Source organism: Nanorana parkeri, unplaced genomic scaffold, assembly GCF_000935625.1.
Source record: "Nanorana parkeri isolate BGI_ZX_2015 unplaced genomic scaffold, ASM93562v1 scaffold481, whole genome shotgun sequence".
NCBI lineage: Eukaryota > Metazoa > Chordata > Amphibia > Anura > Dicroglossidae > Nanorana > Nanorana parkeri.
Window position 1 is genome coordinate 977320 of NW_017306749.1, and position 20760 is coordinate 998079.

The 20760-nt window shown below is 38.4% G+C and overlaps 1 protein-coding gene across 1 annotated transcript in view; it reads right to left on the bottom strand.

Annotated features, from left to right (window-relative positions):
* Positions 1–4643: 4643 nt before the first annotated feature.
* The window catches only part of WNT2B (Wnt family member 2B), an 80620-nt gene continuing 64503 nt past the window's right edge, over positions 4644–20760 (bottom strand). The window contains exons 3-5 of the mRNA XM_018560845.1: positions 16232–16509; positions 11542–11806; positions 4644–5448 (exon numbers count right to left, since the gene is read on the bottom strand). Coding sequence (XP_018416347.1) covers positions 5219–5448; positions 11542–11806; positions 16232–16509 — 773 coding nt within the window. The 3' untranslated portion in view covers positions 4644–5218. The remainder of the gene's footprint in view (positions 5449–11541; positions 11807–16231; positions 16510–20760) is intronic.

Sequence of the window (20760 nt, forward strand, 5' to 3'; positions counted from 1 at the left end):
TCGAACCTATGTTCAAGTCGAACATAGCATGTTCGAGCGTTCGCCGAACATTATGGGATGTTCGGCTCATCCCTATTTAGGACTAAGAGGATCAGCCTCTTTCTCTCTCCCCCTTTTCCACATCACTGCTGTGATGTGTGACATGAGCTGGCACTGAACGTCCAACTCCCTGGTTTAGCTAGGGAAATCTGCACGTGCGCCCGATGGGCCTGTCTGCACATGTGCGGCATGACCTTGCACACAGACCACCTATAAGATTGCGATCTAATGTCATGTGACCATGACATCATGGCAGGGACTGGGTATATATATATATCAGGATCTCTGCTGGCCAATGGCAGACCAGCGGGACCAGAATTCAGGACACATCACAGCGGCTTTCTCTAGATGAAGTAGAACAACATACTACGGTATATTGGACCCTGATGTATATACATTGGTGCATGCTAACTAAGTCATGTATAGGTTCTGGTGTGTACCGGCTGGTTCCGACCCAATACACATTTTTGTGCAGCGTGTTGTAGCTAACCAGGATTCCTAATCATAAGTGAGGCAGTTTCTCAATTGGTTGATCCTATGAATTGCATCCATCCATTAGGGTACATGTAACCTTAGAGAGACATCTATTATTGTGATTACAATCCCTTTCAGTCATCCTTAACAGTTACTTTGTATTTGCTTTACAAAGAGTTTGTAGTGTGTATATGCTACCATAAGATCCATACCAGTATTTAATCAAATAGTCAATAACCAACAGTTAACACAATTTGGTTATATGGTTTTCAAGAACTTTGTTATTTTCCAATGATTAGCCCACCCAGATATATTTCTCATCAGTGATTAGTGGGCCCCTTTTTACATTTTTTCATATTATAGACTTTCTTAATCAGGCTCTATGCACTTATCCAATGTCATATCATTTCTTAGTCAGTCTCTATTCACTTATTTTGTGCCACTAATTTCGTGCCACATTATGTTCTTTTCTATAGACACTTTAAACAGTGTTCCCGGCATTCTATTGCCTGTCTTACCCTATCACGGTCCCCAAGTGGGGGGCGGTTTGAGGCTCCTTTAAACCTGTGGACCCGCATTGGAGGTTTCAAATATATCAGCAACTAACTATAACTATAACTTATTTCAGTGAACTCATCTCCTGATGAAGCCACAAATGTGTTGAGAATTCAGGACCCACAAAAATCTAACATTGACCATCATTCTGTAATGGACATTTATAACAGCAAAAGATCATTTTCAAAGCATAGATAGAACAGATAATTAGCATATCTAGACGTCCGTCCTGGCGGGGTTCTTTTTTATCACTACATGTTTGGTTTTATCTTTATTTTATATGCACCTTCAAGTATTGCGTATCTGTATTTCTTTTAAAGAACAATAATAAATATGAAATGTTTTTAAAAAGTCTGCTTTGGCACCATCCCATGAATATTGACTAATAGCCCCTTTTTTCATTTTCTATGAAAATTCTGGATACACTACTCCAAACTGTTGTTTCCAATGTAGTATGTAGGGTGAGATATTCATGGTTCACACACCTAGCGATTACTCACATTAACTTTTTAGTAAATAAAGAGGCAGAATAAATATCACATCACTCTCCAAGGACATGGGTGATATTCATTATAAGGCACTATGGTCCATGCCTAGGGCAGTATGACTAGAGAGATAAACCATTAATTATTTTGACCTTCCAGAAACAGAAAAGAAGGAGGGGCGCAGAAGATCCAATACATCAGGGGTGGGCAATTCATTTTCTCAAGGGGCCACATGAGAAACTAGGACTGTTGTGGAAGGTCGAACCAACAGGCTCAACGTAATTCTGCTCAATATTATTTTTATTGCTTTATACAGTAAAAAGCAGTAAATTATACGGAGTTGATAAAGTCCCCATTAGGGTGCCCCCTTACATTGTTTGCCCCCATTAGGGGGTGTTTTTACACATTCTATTGTTTTACAAAAAAATGAAACAGATCTTAAGATACTATAAATTATCAATTAAGGGAATAAAAGACATGTATAAAGCTTATATTTATTTATTGCTTATTTTTATGATTAGGGCTGTGTCAGGGTACCCCAAGACACTGAACAGAGAGAAACGAGCATAGTAAGGAATTGGACATGGACAAGATGTCTTTCCACTGCACAGTTTTTGAAGCATGTACCTACCTAGAGGCTGGTTGATTTAGACAAAGAAACAGGAAGGAGGAAGAAAGATCATCGTAGGGTTAAAGCTGGGATTAGAAAAGAAAAACTTCACAGGCATAAGTTTTGTTCTTCATAAACATGCGCAATAGTGAATTATGTTTATCGTACCTGATTATACAAGTTCTGTAATTTTTTTTTACTCTTGCAATCAATATAAACATACTGCTTACAAATAGCCATAGTGTGCAGTTTGCACATAGAGCCTGCCAGTAAATACAGTAGATATGCACAACTTCAGGTAAGTACATGCTTGTGACAAAATGGGATGACAACGTATCAATTCACGCTTTATTTTGTAGGCTACTTCAGTAAAGGGTTATTAGAAAATGAAAAGCTATATTTTTTGTTATCAGTATGACATGATGTCATCAATGTTACAATGGGGTCTATTCACGAAGCAGCCGAAGGACTTCACTTCAGGTCAGTCTTTCACTCGGCTGCCTACGGCAGCTTAGTGAATAGACCCCAATGTGTCATCAAGAACAATGTATCATCAAGTTAATGGTGCTGGACTTTTAATTATTTATTCATATGATTAATATTATTTAATGCTGGGTAGGAAGTACAGTCAGTTTGATGTGGATGACGTGGCCAACATACACTTGTTTCAGGTCAGTCTCTGGATGGGTGGGTCCCTGGCACTGCCAGATGGCTACGGCGAAGATCTGGCTCTCCTCAAAAGGAAAAGGGCTGTGTTTATGGAGGTGAAAATGGTGGGGCCACTAGAGCTGAGTGGCTTTGATAGCCAGAATGGGAACAGTTTTGGGTGTATCCACTATGGGTGGTTGGTGGCTAGTACAGTGGTATAGGACATGGTACACCTCCTTCCCCCATAAGCAATGAGCTGTGTTTTTCTTGGCACTCATCAGGGACCTAAGTGCTGGAAACGTTTTTCTACAGTGTATATTCTGTTTGGAATGTTAATTTTATATAAATTGCTGTGGCCAGTTTAAAAAAAAATAAAGGTACTTGTTGAAAAATGTCAGTGTTCCTGTTTTTATTTCAGGTGGGCTGTGAGGTCTACTTATACTCCCCGCTGTGTAACCTGTAATGGATGGAGCCCTGCCTGGTAATTACAGGTGGCACTTCATCTCGCTTTTGACATCTAAGTTAGGTTACCCAGCAGCAGGCTTCCCCACTGCTTATGTAACCTAACATAGTGAGGCAAGAGCTGCAACAGCCTCTACTCTATTTTAGAGGCTTGAGCTCTGTGGATGGTTTGGACCAATGGCAGAGCGGCATTGGTCCAAGCTGTCCAATCAATAAAAAGAAAACAAAAACATTGAGGACATCGATCTTGATGCCTCACCAGTAACGAGCAAGTGAGAGACAGGGAGGCTCCTCCATGTTTCCTCCCTCCCTCCTCCACACATTGCTTGGTGACCGGGTTGGGGGCGGGGCTTCGGCAGATTGGGGACGGGGCTTTGGCGTGCTGGGGTGGGGTGGGGCGTGCCTCACCCAGCACGGAAGATACCGCACGTCACTGCAGCAGGTCTGCTTCTTGTTGATACAACCTTTGCTTCTTCAAATTTTTCATGAGGAAATGTGAAATACTTGTGTAAAAATGTGTTTCTGCCTCAAAATGTGCTCTTTCAATTTACCATATAAATACTTTTTTGAAGCATCGCAAAATGTTGAACCAAATCAAAATATGTTATTAGGAAACCAGCTAGGTTTGAGGTGCGGGCATTCTCTATCATGTAGGTATTAAAGCATAAGATTGAAAGCAGAGATCAAAATGCATAGACACAGTTACAAATGACAAGTTTGCCCTAATACACTTTCTACGTGCAGTCCAGGGATGCACAATCTGTCTAGTTTACTTTGTAAGAGATTTGAAGACACTTGTCTGGGCATAGGGAGTGAGGACTGCTAAGAGAAGCCTACTAACCTTCCCCAGAAATTTGATTTGCTTGATCATTCATCAAAAGTTGATCAAAAGCAGTTCTCAGGTTTGTGCCCATGCTTTTTAATACAGAACAGATCTTTGAGATTATGATAGACAAAAAAGGTGTACAGTATAACTGCATCACTAATACTTTATTCTTTTCCTCTTTATAATGTATATGAATAAATAAAAGGATATTTACCCATATTCAGTGATGGGCAAGAAGAACAACAAAATGGGTTTGCAATATAAGCTTATACAAATTAAAAAAAAATAATAAAGCAGTATACACATCATTCAAGCAACTCTAACAAAATATGGGTGTCACAGTCGTATCCAAAGTCCTCCAAAATCCAAAGAATCATTTGCAAGTCTCCATTTTTTTTTAAACTTACAGTCAGTCTATGAGTATTTCATACAATCTGATCAAAGTTTAGTTTTTGTAAAAATCCACATGGCCTTCTGAGCAGCTTCGTAAAGGTTGTTGACTTTACACTGTGAAAATATCCAAATTTCTTGAAACATAGTCCACCAAACACCAAAAAAATCTAAGCATGAAATGATAGTGTGCCGAAGAAGCACGCCTGTATCCTTTCCAGTGAACCATTTTCTTGTTTCTGTAAGTGGAAAAATGCCCCGTGCATTTGTAGCATTAATCAGGCTATTACTGCAGGGGTTCACTAATATTTAACAGTTTAAAAGCATCTACAGGAAAAAATCTGGTTACAGTCCATGTATTCTCCTTTTCTCCTCAGCATATTTGTTGCATATTGACAAAAAGCATTTGCATATAAGGATCAGTCTCCATTAATGATATAAAGCCACACAGCAGAAAAAAAAGCTGTTAAGCGGTGGTCTGTTGTATACCACTAGATCAGAGATCGCAGTTAGAAAACCACTTATTTTATTGCAAACTTCTCTTACAGAAAGGGCTGGTTCTTTTATAGCCTTTGTCAGAGGGTCCGCATTGCATCCTGGGAAGTGTAGTCTTGTCTTTAGTGCCTTGCAGAATTACTTAAATAAGAAGCCATGCAACTGATCTACACTTATACCCAGAATCTTACGGGGCCTGTGACTCTTTGTCCAAAGTGTAGACCTCTGTTCCATTCAAGTCTGATCCAGCCATTCTGCCCTTTTTGGAGCCTTACATGTATGCACATCGACTGTCTCTTCACATTCCTTACACCGCACTGCACAACACCAGTGGAATTTACACTCGCATTTGGTGGTTCGGGTGACACGAGTGGTGTCATAGCCTCTACCACAGCACATCACTTCACAGCCGTCAGTCCCTCGGGAGACTTTGTCACATACTCTTCCTGCAGTGCCCAATGAACCTACAAAACAGCAAATTGCAATGTGTTACAAAAAGTGATGAAAGATGACTACAAACTGACTCAAACTATACAAAAAAAATGGGTAGCTTCTAACAGATCAAGCTGCGCACAATTTCGAAACATTTGTCCATAACCTCAAAGTATTATTCAAAATTCTTAACAGTCTTTTCTATTTCCTTTGGAAAGGTACAAGGACAAACTTAAACCTCCCACTCTAAAGACCAAAATACCGTAATAGGCCGTCATTTTAATTTCTTTTCCCTCTTATATTGCTAATCACCTCAGATACCCTATTTTGTGGCCTGCCCTTTCTACTCTGTCTTCTTAACCTTCCTAACTGCCAACATTGCTTATAACTATTTGCTGTTATTCCTTGATGGAAGATTAAAATCTTACTCCAGTTGACTTGGGTTTGGAAAATGGCCAAAAAAGTAATCACTATGATGGTTTGATTTGCAAAGTGTTCTTATTGTTCTTTACTGCCAGTTCTGCAGTTATTCCTAGAAGAATTTCTTTGGTTGTGTTAACTAGTAATACACGAGGGCACATTCATGAAAATCAATTACTAAACCTAATGGCCCTTTTGCTATAGTATAAATTATTGTTTGCTGTCCCCTTTAATTAAAATTAGTTTTGGATAAAAATGGGAAGGGGTAAAATGTATTTATTCATTTTTTGCTGTGTCCTTTTGGGGATATTTCTTCTCACGTTCTGTCCCAGAGACGGAACAGGAAATGAGAGGAAATTGCTGCTAAGTAATTTCATTTCCTGTTTTGGTGACAACTAAAAACATATTGGATTTCCCACCACTTTCTGCTTGGCAACAATAGTCATGAGGGCAAATATACAGAGTAAATATTCCTATTCGGGACACAAACACCTATGAAAGCTTTACAGCCTTTAAAGCTTTAAATTCTCACCCCATCTAAAACTAAAAAGGAACATTTTGGCTATACATACACTTTACATTTATCTAAAGCACAAAAGTAAGCTTACCACAAATGGGGTAAAGCAACTGCTCCAATGGCTTTACCTAAAGGGGACCAATCACCATTGGGCCTTATCAAAGAAACGGAATATTACACTGGTGTATTAGCTTGTGAATTGAGCCTATGGTGTTTGTAATTAAGGCACAACTTCCCACAATTCAGTTTAAAAATGATGTAATAAGGTCAACATGAATGTCTCAAACACAGAAAAAGGTATGAACCTGCAATATAATTTGTTAAAATGCATGATTGTAGTTCACTTTCAGAGTTAATAAATGCTGCTATAATTTGTGTTAAGTGTAATATGCTTGTTCTTTACTGCTGCCTAACTTACAAACTAGATCATTTACTGATGCTAAACCAAAACGATGGAGCTTTATTTTATATCTAAAGTTTTTTCACATCTAGATCTGGCATCAGGTTAAATCACATGAGATGAAAAGAACTATATAAAACACCACATTTGGTACCAGTAGGAAATAGAAAGAATTTGAAATAACAATTTGAAATAGAAAGAAATGTACTCTGCAAAGTAAGATCTGATGGCATCATTAACATGCAAACCTGTTTTGGTTTATCCTGTTGGTGGTATATCCTGCCTGTTCAAGGTTTGTGGAACACCAAACAAATGTAGGAATTCCCCAGGCCAAACTGTTTGTAACTATAATGCACTGCATGGCCTTTGAATATACCTCACCTGGTCTAGAAGGACCAATAATGGGGGCTTTTTTAGGTGCCCGACCCTCACTATAGAGTTGGGTTCCCAGCAGCCATTTGTCATTGTGTGTTACAGTAGTTTAGTAGCGGATACAGAAATGTAGTTGCTCTACAGCGCTTTACTGCTAAATTGCAATGTGGTAGGCTACATATTCTTCCCTCCTTTTTAGGACTACTTTTTGTATGAGTACAGTATACTGTACTGTATACTCTCCTTAGATTTAATTATTTGTGACTATTGCTCATTTCACTGTTAAGTTTAATCTGGTGCACAAATGAGCCCTACAGCCTTATGATAATTTAGCCGTAGATGCAAAGATGAATTGTGGAAATGCTAATAGGACAATCGAGCAGTATAGATTCAGAAAGAAAGAGTTAGACAGGGAGTTATTTATGTGTCTGAGAAGCTTTTTTAAAACCTTAGGCTGCATGCTTTTACATATTTCAGTGTGTGACATCACTGCTTCCTGATAAAGCAAAGGGGAAATCCCTCCTGGAACACATTTGACTCAACAGAAATAAAAGTGCCTGATTGATGTACTATACGTAAGCTGTTATTTCAACTGGAAAAGCTGTACTTGTGATAGATAATTGATTTTATGATATCTAGTCTTGGTCAACTAGTTTTGGATTTCTCCAGGTATGCCTGCTGTGACATGCTCGACATTTCACATTCTGTTTTACATGACAAAATACCCCTTGAAATATATTTGCTTAAAGTAAAAGAATAAAGCAATGCGCAAACTTTTGGCGCTATAAAAAGTCCTGTATAATAATAAAGGTTGATTGCCACTTCCTAGTAAAACATGTACATCAGCAGGATTGTGGCTCAGTTAGTAAGTTAGCTTCACAGCTGAGATCTGATACCCACATGACTTATTTCCCCTGGACTGGATGTCATCTCTAAATGGCTTCACATTCTTTTGATAGAGAACCCCTTTTCATCTTTCTCTGTGGCCTGACTCATCTCCCTCCAGCAACTGGAAGAGTGAAAGGATTAAATGGCCAATAAAACCGCTCCCATGGGCTACATGCTACATGCAAGATGATTTGAAAAACTATCTTCTCCTTAGCAAAGTGACCTTTTGTTGAGCTTAACTGTTGTCTTTGACCTTTTCCTGTCATCAGCTTCTTAAGTCCAACCTATCAATTGATCCTGCCATTTCAGAACAAATGGTCCTATAGTTGTTAATGGCAATTTGCTCTTTGCAGGTAAGTTCAACTTTAGTTTAGCAAATGAGGTAAAGCTCTGCTGACATCCATCATATAATCATGTGCAAGCTATCATTCTAATTATGTGCAAAATACTATTTTTTTTCCCGTGGGCATGATTATTCTTTGCAAAGTTAACTTTCACCACATTCACCAAGTTGAGGGAAACTTTCCCTGCAAAGCACAAATTCTCTTGCAAAGTGAACTGCTTATTTGCCTTTAGTAAGTCAGCCTTACAATCACCAATCTTACTGTGAAGATCATATCAAATGAAAGACCAACAAGGCTCTGATGCATTTTGCACTTGTGGAAGAAAAATGCCTTTGCTAAACTTTCCTTTTTAAAATTCTAGTCGCTTACTGTTTTTGCTGATCCAAAAGCTTAAAGCATAAAATCCCTGTCACACTAGTGATCCTGTTGCTGGTTAGAACTCATCAACAACAGGAATGCTAAAATATCCAGGTTAAACACTCACCTGCTTGCATGTGTCCCTTCAAAGCCAGCTGGATCAGTAAGGCATTGCTCCTTTGCTGATAATAATGCCACAGCTACACTGTTAGCATTTCAGCCAATTTAAAGGAATCAGATGAAATCATACAGTGGGTGGTCTCTTGGCTTCACAAAAGTTGATGTTATTTACCTATTTTACTCTTATGGACACAATAGACCACCTCCACCTGAAACGCCTTGAAGTTAGAACCACTCCAACTATTAATACGCCATCAAAACTGTATTCAAATTGTACTTGCTCTGTATATGAAATGATTTAGTATGCTTTATAGGCTGTTACTATTCTTTAAGGAGTGGTATTGGGAGGTTGTCCATCAACCGGGGTTTACATACCCAGCGTAAAAGTTACTACATAATGAAGCGATACCTAAAATGTTATTAGCTTTGGGTGATTTATTGAATACAAGTTAATAAAGCTTTTTTATTTTAAATATTTTTCTTTGGCTGCTGTCATTAACTGGCATGCAACATTAACTAGTTGACATCCGCGGTGTTAAACCCCCTTCCCATCCAGGCCATTTTTCAGTATTCAGCGCTGCGGTACTTTGACTGACATTTATTCCGTCATGCAGCGCTGTACTGAAATGAATTTTATACCCTTTTTTGGGGACAGATAGAGCTTTCTTTTGGTGGTATTTATTCACCACTGGGGGTTTTATTTTTTTACTATATTAAGGAAAAATTACCGAAATTTTTTTAAAAAAACAGTTTCCCCTATATTAAATGATAAAACATTTATTATTACCCAATTTTTTGGTAAAATATAAAAGATGGGGTCACGTCGGGTAAAAAGATTTTAATTTCACATTTGCTATACTTTCATAGTACACAATACATATACTTATATTCAACCACTTCACTTCCTGACTTATATATTAGCAAAAAGTAAGGAGGTATACAGTGTGAGTGACATTTAAAGAAATAGCTTTAAAGGAGATCTATAAGGCGAGTGATTTCCACTCATCCTCATAGTTAGAGCCGACCTGTGACAAAGAAGCTGTCACAGGTCGGCTCTATTGATCGGGAAGTGAGCAGAAACATGCACTGATCTGCTCACTAATTGATCGTCTCCCTGCAGTGATCGGTGACTGTCAGTCACCGCTCCTCGCAGGGATTCCCCCCTCTCCTCTGACTGGAGGAACGGACAGGGGAGGGCACTGCTGGCTCTGCCTCTAGAAAGGCAGAGCCAGCTGTCACTCACGCAGCTGGGCGGATCTCGACAGTAATGTCAGGACCCGTCCTGGCTGCAGCGCTCACAGTATATTGCGGGCAATAGCCCACAATATACTGAGCTTTGGGTCATGACAGGACGTTAGTATATGTCTTCCCATGACTCTAAAGAGAACTATGGGGAAAAACACTTACCCCATAGTTCTCTTTTAAGCTATTAGAACATTTACTACACAGGTACCAGTCAATCTTCTCTACCTAGTATAATTGATGTGTAGAGAGGGGCAAACTTTAAAATTTGCTCTTTATCCGAATTTACTGGCAGGCAAATTGGGTAGATTCTGGTCAGACGTTGGTTTGGGAGCACTGAGCCACTTTAATCTCTTACAGTAAGGTTTTTTTTGGCTCAGTAAACCTAGGATGCAAAAGATACAAAAATCACTTCCAACATTCAGGCTAGGTAGTGTATGAAAATGAGTGCTTCCAGATTAAGAAGTTTTCTTTTTTGCATGTACATACCTATAGTGCTTATACACTTATTAGAACTTATATTATTCTGCACCTCCTCCCACACCCCCACAATTTCATAATATGCCTAGCACCACACATCGCTAAGAGGAATGTCAGGATTAAAAAAAAAAATAAACTATTGCAGTGGGGCTACCCACATGCTGCAAGGGTTAACTGCTGGGGGAGAAAATAAAAAAAGATATACTGACCTGATCCTAGGTCCCACCTGGCTGCTAGACAAGTCCCCACAGTCTCTTCTCCCCTGGGCTCTAGCGGTTTAGGAACCCCTGAAGTCATCATGTCTATTGCAGGTTCATTGACTTGCATTAGATGTGAGGTTGCTAAGGAACAATCCACAGCTGGAGCAGAGGTAGGGAGAGGTGAGCGATGACTGCCACAGGACTTAGGATCAGGTGAGTATATGTTCTTTATTCTGGCCCCTAGACTAAAAGGAGCAGTTAACCCTTCCAGTGAGGGGGTAGCCCCACTGCAAGGGTTAGTTTTATAAAAACCTAGAGTTCTTCTTTAAATGTTCTAAATTTTGAAAAGTTGTAACTTCATTTGTGTGCCTGTTTGCTTCAATAGAAAGCCTGACTGCAGACTGACAAAGAGGGTGTATAAAAGAATACGTGAACTAAACGTGTTAATAAACATACAATATAAAAGCCTCTTTAAAATAACTTTTTTTTAACAAATAATTACTTTGGTTTGTCAGGTTTTTTGGGGAAAAAGAAGACTCATTGAGATAATGATGAAACGGTAAAAACATACATAAAAAGTGATATAGATCTCATACCTGATGTACCAAAGCAGGTTTTAACTGATTACGTTCAACAGAGGAAACATCAGACAACAATGTTTTGGCTGCTAAAAGATCAAACACGACTGCTATGTTTTGCATGTTACTGCAGTAGCATTTAGCTGGAGGGCATATACAGCTCTTCAAGAACTGTTTCTTTACCCAAAGGAGACAACTGATCTTTACCTGCAGACTTGTCCATCACACAGTAATCAGGAGAATTCTCAAAGTAGACAAGGTCCTTTCTTGTGGGTTTTCTGAAGTCTTGATTGGCTACTGTGAAGCTAGTACCATCTTGATTCATGGTGACCTGGATTGCCCCGTTGTATTTCCTCCTGAGATAGTCCCCTGTTTTTCGAAAATCTGACATGGCTCGCCAACAAGTCCTTAATGTGCATGACCCACTGACCCCATGGCACTTACATTCAAGCTTCATAAAACGTTTTACTGCCTGCAGGTAAGAAGAGAGGGATTACTAAGTAACATTTACACAGAGATACAGCTTTCTAAGCACGTATTACACATACAGTACTATGTCCTTCATAACGTCATCTCAGAAGTTCATTGAGTGTGACCATAAAAAAAAGAGAAAAGAATTGCAAGCTCAAAACCTTTAATCTGTAGTAGAAAAAAAAATCACAAAGCATGGTTCAATTTGTCTTAACAGAGAAAAACCCTTCCTGCCCCGCAAATCAATTGGATATTATCACTGAATCAGCATTTTATTATGTGTGTCTTACATATCATACATATTTTGCATTTTTAGAAATGTGCTTAAACCTTTTTAAGGCAATTAGCTGAATCTGTTAGAGACAGTTACTCTGTAATAGACAATACAATTTTTTCATAACTTCTACTGTAAGGAACCCTATCTGTATGCAGAGGTTACATAGTTACATAGTATTTGAGGTTGAATAAAGACACAAGTGCATCAAAATCTCTTTTTTTTTTCTAGTTGCAAGAAAAGCCCTTGTGTCTTTGAGGGTAACCTTCGAATTTAGTTCCACTTTTGCAGTAAAACTGGGATAACACCTACTTTATATTTGTTACATATGTGTTCTCATTCACACAACATAACTTAAAAAAATGAACATTCCTACTTGTGCTCTATACTTGCTTACAATTTCCTACCCAGCTTTCCCTCTGTGTAATGTTAAGGAGGGGACTGGAGGGAGTTGTGGGAAGCTCTGTTTACTCTCATTAACTCTGTCTGTATTGTGGTGCCAAATTTCATTATTGGTTGTGAACTATATTTGAACACTGTCTTAACAAATGGTATAAGACTTGAACAAGAATTGTATTATAATGAAAAGAAATTCAGTCTGAAAGTGAAAAGTAAAGGGATAAACTAAGGGACAAACTTTTCAGAGTAGCCTGGAAATCTGCACAAAGGCCTGCACCAAAGAAACAGCTAAGTAAGAAATAAAGTAGTAGTAAGTAGTAAATATATTTCTAAAAATGATTATTAGGTATGTTGTGTGTCTAGGATCATATAACAAACATTTATTGGGGTTTTCTCAAATTTGACTGCAAAGGTGGAAATACACTTTACTGTTATCTTTTCATCATAAAACTCTTCAATGCTCCTTACTAATTTAGTTGCCCTTCTCTGCACCCTTTTCAGTTCCAGGACACCCTTTTTGCAAACTGGTATCCACCACATTCAAGATGCGGTTGTATTGCTTTATACAGTGCCAAGGTTATGTATTTTTCTCTTGGGTTTATACCTCTTTTAATTGTAAGAAACCTGCCCTAAGCAGTCCCTAGTCTGAATTTGGTGTCACAGCTGGACTACAGCCAGCCTGAGCTCTAATTGTTAGTTCTACTTTTTAATGTTTTTCCTTAAGCTCAGTTTTATTGTTTGCTTCTGCCTGCTGTTGGGCAGTACTCCTGGCAATAGTGTGAGAAGATATAACATTTAAGGATTATAAATATATGTCTCCCTCGCCAAACACTTGAATATTTATTGCCAATGGTGCATTCCAGTGGTGCAAGATATACATAGTTTGGGTGACCTTCTGGAAACTCTGTTTCCTTGCAGGCCCTGCCTGGTGAGGAGGTGTGTGTTGCTGCATTCTTTGCTCCCAGGCCTGTTGCCTAGGGAGGGTGTACATTCAAAGGAAAGGCCATTGCCTGGGCCTGGAAGCTTCCTGCTGTCCTGCTTGAGCGTATCTAAGGCCAGATACTTCCAGGATTGAGGTGGGGACTTCACTGCTAGAGTGTGTCTGGAAGAACTGATTATAAGCTGGGGACATTGTACTAGTGGCTTATGCCAGGTGTGCAGGTGCTATTGGAAAAAGGTTCTCTCTTCTGTACAGACTGTAAGTAGGGTTTGGAGTCTGCCTTTTTCTGTTCTTTTGGAAACCTGTGTCCTAAACAACCTGCAAGAACTATATTGCGCTAGATAGTTTTGTACAAAATTATACCTTGAATCCCAATTTTAGTTAAAAAAACTTAACAGTAATAGCCCCAAAACGAAACTTTGGAAAACGTTACATGCAACTTTTGACCATTTAAAGTACAACTCTGGGTGTTAACTTAAAGCCAGTCTATTTAAAAAAAATGCCTTTTTTAAACATTGGTTTAAAAACAGTCCAGATACAATACATCAGCCACCTCTCTGTCCAAGTTTGTGCATATTTCCCCATAAAAAAGTAGAATTGTTTGCAAACATCTGTTGTTCATAAATGTATGCTATCACTTATGATATTATTCTTTATCTTATACACTTCTATGTGGCTCCTTTGAAACCCCTTAAAATATATTTTCTACACAGGCAGTTAAACGTACAAGTCTAGAGTTACAGGGCAAAGGCCCACATTTCTGTCCTTGCAGCTGGGCGTTTAGGCCAGATGATTTGTTCTTAGTGATATTCTTTTGGGGGTGGAATTTGTGATTGCAGTGGAGGGAGGTGGATGAGGAAGATTTTGGTTTGAGAAAATTGTGCTTTAAAATATTTGGTCTGGGTGGGAAGATAGAAGGTTTTTGCTTATAGGTTGACTGTATGGATGCGGGGGAAGTAATCTTAAAATCTGCTTTAAGTAAGCGGGGATGTACATTATGCCTGAACGCTGTACTCTATGCTGTGTGTTAACTAGCAGTCATTTTGGTGTCTCCTCTCCAATTGTAGCACCCAGGTGCTGTTCGGCCGGCTCGATGCTGATTGGGCGGGAAGCTAAATCTTCCTCTGACTGGAAGTTCCGGTATCGGGGAAGGTATCGGAGCATTTGGACGAGTACTCGCCCAAATACTCGGTTTTGGCACCTATACTAGTATCGGTATCGGTGCATCCCTAATTAAGAGTCCAACATGAATGTATGCTCAGACACAAAAGGTACAAAAAAACAAAACAAAAAAAATTAAACAAGACTCGATAGACACAGGGTTATTCACAAAAGGGTGCAGAGTTTGGAGATGGCAGGAGAAGTGAACAATCTAGGACAACATAGCTGATTTGAAAAACATTATTCAATTCAGCTCACTTTCCAGTTCAGCTATGTTGTCCTAGATTGTTCACTTCTCCTGCCTTTTCCAAACTCGTACATCCTTTTGTGAAAAACCCCATTAGTGTCTGTCAAGGTTCTCATTCATCCAGGTCAAGGTATATCTGTAAAAAATAAGTCAAGGCAACTGGACTTGCTGTATTTTTCTTGAAGACATTTCACTGGTCATCCAACGAGAAAGCTGGTATGCCACCACTCTTCTGTGTTTCTATGTAAATACAATTGTGAGTTTCAGCAACTGTATATAGTAGCACCTCTGATTGAATTGCATTGCATTTCAAGAGATACAATATTCTTGCAGTGGATTACTGGATATTTAATTTATTTTAGGTGATAAGCAAAATACATGTATGACTGTAAGAATGAGCAAGCGAGTTTACTAACTATATACATGTTGCTGCTCAATATAGGTTATACACTCACTAGTATTACTTACAGCAAAAACAACATATTTATTGGACATTGTACAACTAATAAGTAATGTCAGATGGAAGTTCTATGTTAATTGTTCATGTAAACACAAAAAATCTTTAGCTTTTTTTTTCTTGGAGTCAATAGTTGTCTGCTTGGTCCCTTTTCACTGTTTAATCTGTGAGGTTTTTGTGATTGTTCAAGTAAAGGAGTACATTTGTTTTTGCTTTTATTCTTGTTAAAAAATTAACTACAGCTTTTTTCCATAAAGAACTGTTTAATGCAATAACAAAAGGCTTTATGGGTTCATAAATAAACGGTTATTTCCACAGAGTGGGATGCAAATGAAAAATAAATATGGCTCTAGCTAAAACTATGGATTGCTCTGGTAACCATTAATAATTAGTGAAATTATGAATGACAAAGCTATTGTATTAGGAAAGCCAGGAATCTAAAATATCCAATTTGCAGCTGAAACTACAATATGGGCATATGAAATCTGGCAGATTAATGTCTCCCATAACCTCCCTCCTCTTTAGATGTTATCTTATGACTCCCTTTGAAACCATAACTGTTTATTCTCTTTAAGCTAGAGGACCATAAATTACCCAGCATGGAAATATATTTATGGCACAAAATATTTCTGCTTTAACCTCCAGTGGTTTCTTTCCAAACAACGTTTATCGTTTAAAAAGTTTAGATATGTTCTCCCCAGATTGGGACGCATCTACACATCTGGAACAAGGAAGGGGCGATGTTTTGTTATGTACTTAGTCAGTGGAGAGAAATTACAAGCTTGATGAGCCATTTGGTTTAACTCCTAGATAAATCTGCTAAACCGAGTATTCATCACTATTGATCATACAAGATGATTTATCCACTTTGTGAAACATTCCTGATCACTGTTTACTTAGGGAATACAATTTTCACTTAAATGATCTTTAAGATTTAGAGGGACTCACCATCCTTCCAACACGGTTATTGTGCAAGTTCATCAAGGCTCGAGCATCCCTTACTCTTCTTTCCTTGGCATCAACAAAGTCCTTGGCAAATTCAATCCCAAAATCGATGTTGTCACTACATCCTCCCCAGTCAAAGTCTCCTTTCTTGTCCTTGGATCGACCCCTTTTTTTTGGGTCACAGCTGCAGGACTTTAGTTCACCTTGGCTGCAAGCTCTAGTGATGGCAAAAACCACACCAGCATAGGAAATGGCATAGACAAATGCTGCTTCTCGACTACCTGCAAAAAACCAGAAAGTCTAGTTACTTTAAGGCATTGACAATTGGTCAATTAAAGATTGATTATTTTTTGTATTATTAAAATAAAAAAAGTACTGAATTAAAAAAAAAAAAAGATTGATTATGGAACCTATGGTTTTTCTGGTTGACTATTTTTTCCAAGTACAATTGATTGGCTCACAAGCACTGTGTCATAGTTACATAGTTACATAGTATTTGAGGTTGAATAAAGACATTAGTCCATCAAGTCCAACCTATTAGGATCTCATTCTAGGAGTACCCGTACCCCTGTATATTACGGTCCCTTAAGAAATTGTCCAAAAGTTTCTTGAACAATTCCACATTATTTGCTGAAATCACCGCCTGTGGCAGTGAGTTCCAGACCCTAACTGATCTTACTGTGAAGAACCCCCTTCGCCCCTTGTGCTGGAATTTTTTTTCCACCAATTTTAGGTGATGGCCTCTAGTTTTTGTAACAGAGTTAATTTTAAACAGTTTATCGCTAATGTTGCTACCACCATCAGTGTCCTGCTCAATATATTCATAACAGCCTACAGTCACCTCAGGAGGGAGTGGGCTGTCATAAAAAGGCAGAGTCAAGACTTGTGGCTATGGAATGAGAACTGTAAATGGTACATGTTTTGGAAACATATTTTAATAGCATTATGGATCTTATGAATAAAGATCTGAAGGAAGAAGAGTTCTTCTTGTCCACAACAGCCAAACAGATTATTTCTTTCATTCTTCCCTATTTCTCTGCCGACCAGTTATAAACAAAAATAACTTTTAGGTTAATATCTGAATGCATGAGCCCTAAAGAAAGGGGTTTAACACACATCAATTGCACATGCATACTAAGGGCTGGAACACACACACACACACACACACACACACACACACACACATCAAAAGTTAAGCTTTTAACATGCTTTCCTAGTACCTGAAGAGCACTTCCTATCTTCCCATGTATAAAAGGCTTACTGAATTGACTGTACAATGTCATGTTGAATAAATTCATACAAATCAAATTCTTATTGGCAGATACAGCTCCACAAATGGTACCTTTATTCAACAAACAAATATTAGTGAAGCTTGGCATTTGGAGGGTTTCTCCATGGTTTCATGGTGAGAATCTTCACACAATAAATCCTGTTCAATTATCCAATCATGTGAAAAATCTAAATCAGAAACCCAATCATTTGCAAATGAAAAAAGTAATTTAATTTTTACATGCTTGGATTATTGTAGTGAATATTCACACAATTAATTGTGTGAACATTCTTAACTCCTCAGCCTCAGTGTCTTTGAAATGTTTCCTTCATCAGATGCATCTGCAGAATAAATCATGATGATGCTAACCCTTTAAAATGATTTCAGATTGTAGCAGTTAGTTAACAATTGGATGCTGCAGTCCCATTCACTTGTATAGCTCTTTTATATAAACCCCCTGTCAAGGCTAGCATCTGATGTGGATGACAACCAAGGTTTTTTTTAAGCAGTCCCTAACTACATTTCTCATACCAATCAATGACCGGTTGTTCCTTTACTTTTAAATAATTTCATAGGGGTTTAATGAAAAATCAGCAGTGCAAGTCCAACTATGCACATCTATTAATAAAAGGAACTTTTATACTTCTGTGGGCCTCTCTCTGGTCACAAAAGTATAGCACTATCAACTGAGAACCTTCATCTAATACAGTATAAAAATTGTGGATGGAGTCAAAATTCCTACTGTGATGATTAAAATTCTGTCCTGGCATATTAAGTCCACCAGCACACATCTGTAAACTTTGCTAAGCCCAATGGAGCAGTAATATTTATATAATGGTGCTCATGTATATTTCAGGGGGAAGCAACCTTTCAGGGGAAGGGAAAGAAGACAGAGGTTAGAAACAGGTAATGGAAACATCTGTTCTATGATAAAAATATATGCTTTAGAACAGTGATGGGTACATTTTCAGTAGGAGTCCACACATCACAAATGTGGAATGGCCTCTCTTGAGTGTAGTAATATGTCCTATTTGGTCCAAAATTATGGGCTTCACATAAACATGTTCTGCTGACAGAACAGTTGTCTAATGACCATAAGGATATTAACATGTGCAGCTGGATACTACTGGTTAGTGCTTAATATATTTTATTAATTTTCAAATATGTGGTCATACACAATATTTCTCTCATGAATATAATGCAATACAGCTGTGGCGCATCTTCCTATCTTCTCCTGGGGAGATTCACTCAACTGATTGGCTTTTATCTTCTACCACTGAAAATCCTCAGGAATCACATATTTTAAACGTCCCATAAATCTAGTCATGAAAAATGTCAAGACTCTCATGAACATGATAAAAAAATGTTGTTTAATTCATTGATATTTTGAAGAGTTTCGAAGAGTTGTGAAAACACAAACATGAGGGTGTCAAAACTGCTTGCCAAGACTAAGAATTACATTCAAGACCCCATGATAGGAGAGATCATTTAACAGCATGTTTTAAGAAAATTTCAAATACTTACCAAACACATAAACCACGGGGGAGGACTTGTTGACAAGCCCTATAAAATTGATACATGGATTCTTATTACCCACCCACTTATTTTTCCCCATTACACCATAAAGAACTCCCGATTATGTCTCTGAGAGGAAAAGGGTTGGCTTTACATATGGGGCACACTGGCATTGACTGGCTTTATTGCACATAAATCACCAAATAAACAGCAACACAAACATGTGACATCAGTTTAAAGTGATATTAAAGTCCAAAGGATTTTAAGCTGTTTCACATGCTGATTAAATCACTTACAATGAATGCTGCTCCTTGATGTTTAAAAGTTTTAGTTTCCTGCAGAATCAGCTGGTCCCCTGAACACTGGTCTTGACTTCATGTTTTAGAGTGACTTCTTTCTCAAGCAGAGTGCTATGCAGTCACCTTTGTGTGCGCTAGTGATCTGTGTGTGTCTCCACAAACACACAGGCACAGCAAAACAAGCTACTCCCCTCCCTCCCTGTCCCCCTCTTCTCCCTCCTCCCTTCCACAAGCTAGTAGATGAACAGTTGTTGGAGTCTGCACTGTCCTTTGATCGAGTACTGGACAGAAAGTTCAGGGAATCTGAGGTTTATTGCACATAAATCACCCAATAAACAGCAACCCAAACATGTTGGAAGCATCTGTTCAGAAACATGAAGAATTTGAGTGTTTGAGTAAAAATGTAAAGCAATGCTTTGCTGAGTAATGTATATTTGTTTTATCTGGGTTCATTATTGAAAAAAGTTTGAGTGTTTAATACTACTTTAACATGCAATACTTCTTTAAACTGATAATTAAACAATATTTCTATTGTCCAGTTCTTTACCCTTTTCATACATATATTAGAGCATTATTAGAGCAATAATTATATGTTTAACCATAGCAATGATTCACCCATGTGTTTTAGTATTAGAACCATTCCTCTGGGCAGTACAAGATGGGATCTAACTGCTGACCTATGGAGTTCATATACAACCGTTTTTTTCCCACCAGCACTGAAATCCCATGAATTTATATGGCACTGTGTTCCATTCCTTAATATAAATGAGTAAGTGACATGTTGGGGTTCATTTACTAAAAGAGTAGAGCATGTTCACCTTGGAAAGGCAATTTTCTTTTTAGCTCAGTGAATGAGGTGAAGCTGTGCAAACTTCCTCCAATCATTGAAAGAAAATCCTGTTTTGTTTTACATTTTTCTTACAGACACTTGGGTTTGCTATCCAAGGTGAATTTTTACTTAGCTTCGCCGCATTCACTGAGCTATGTGAAAAATCACTTTGCAAATTGAGCATGCAATATTCCTTTAGTAAATCAACCCTTCTGTGAATAAGTAAAGCTTAAAGCAAACCACTGTTTTGCCCATTTAGATCAAAACAACAGGTTTGCTCTACTCTCCCACCCCTAATCAGCAAATAAACACCTTTCCTTTACTCCCTACCGCTCTGTTCAGTGCTAAGAGCTGAAAATAATATCTGGTACTTCTGGGTAAGAAGGACCATGGACTAACTCTATATGATAAAGCTGGGTTAAAGGAGAACTATGGGGTCAGGGCTTTTCCCCATAGTTCTCCTTAGGGTAACGGGAGGACACAAACTAGCGTCCTCCCGTTACCCTAACCTCAGTATAGCTTGCGGTATACTTAGCTCGTGGTATACTGAGACGCCGCAGCCGGAGCGGATCCCGACATCGATGTCGAGATCCGCCCAGCTGCATGAGTGACAGCTGGC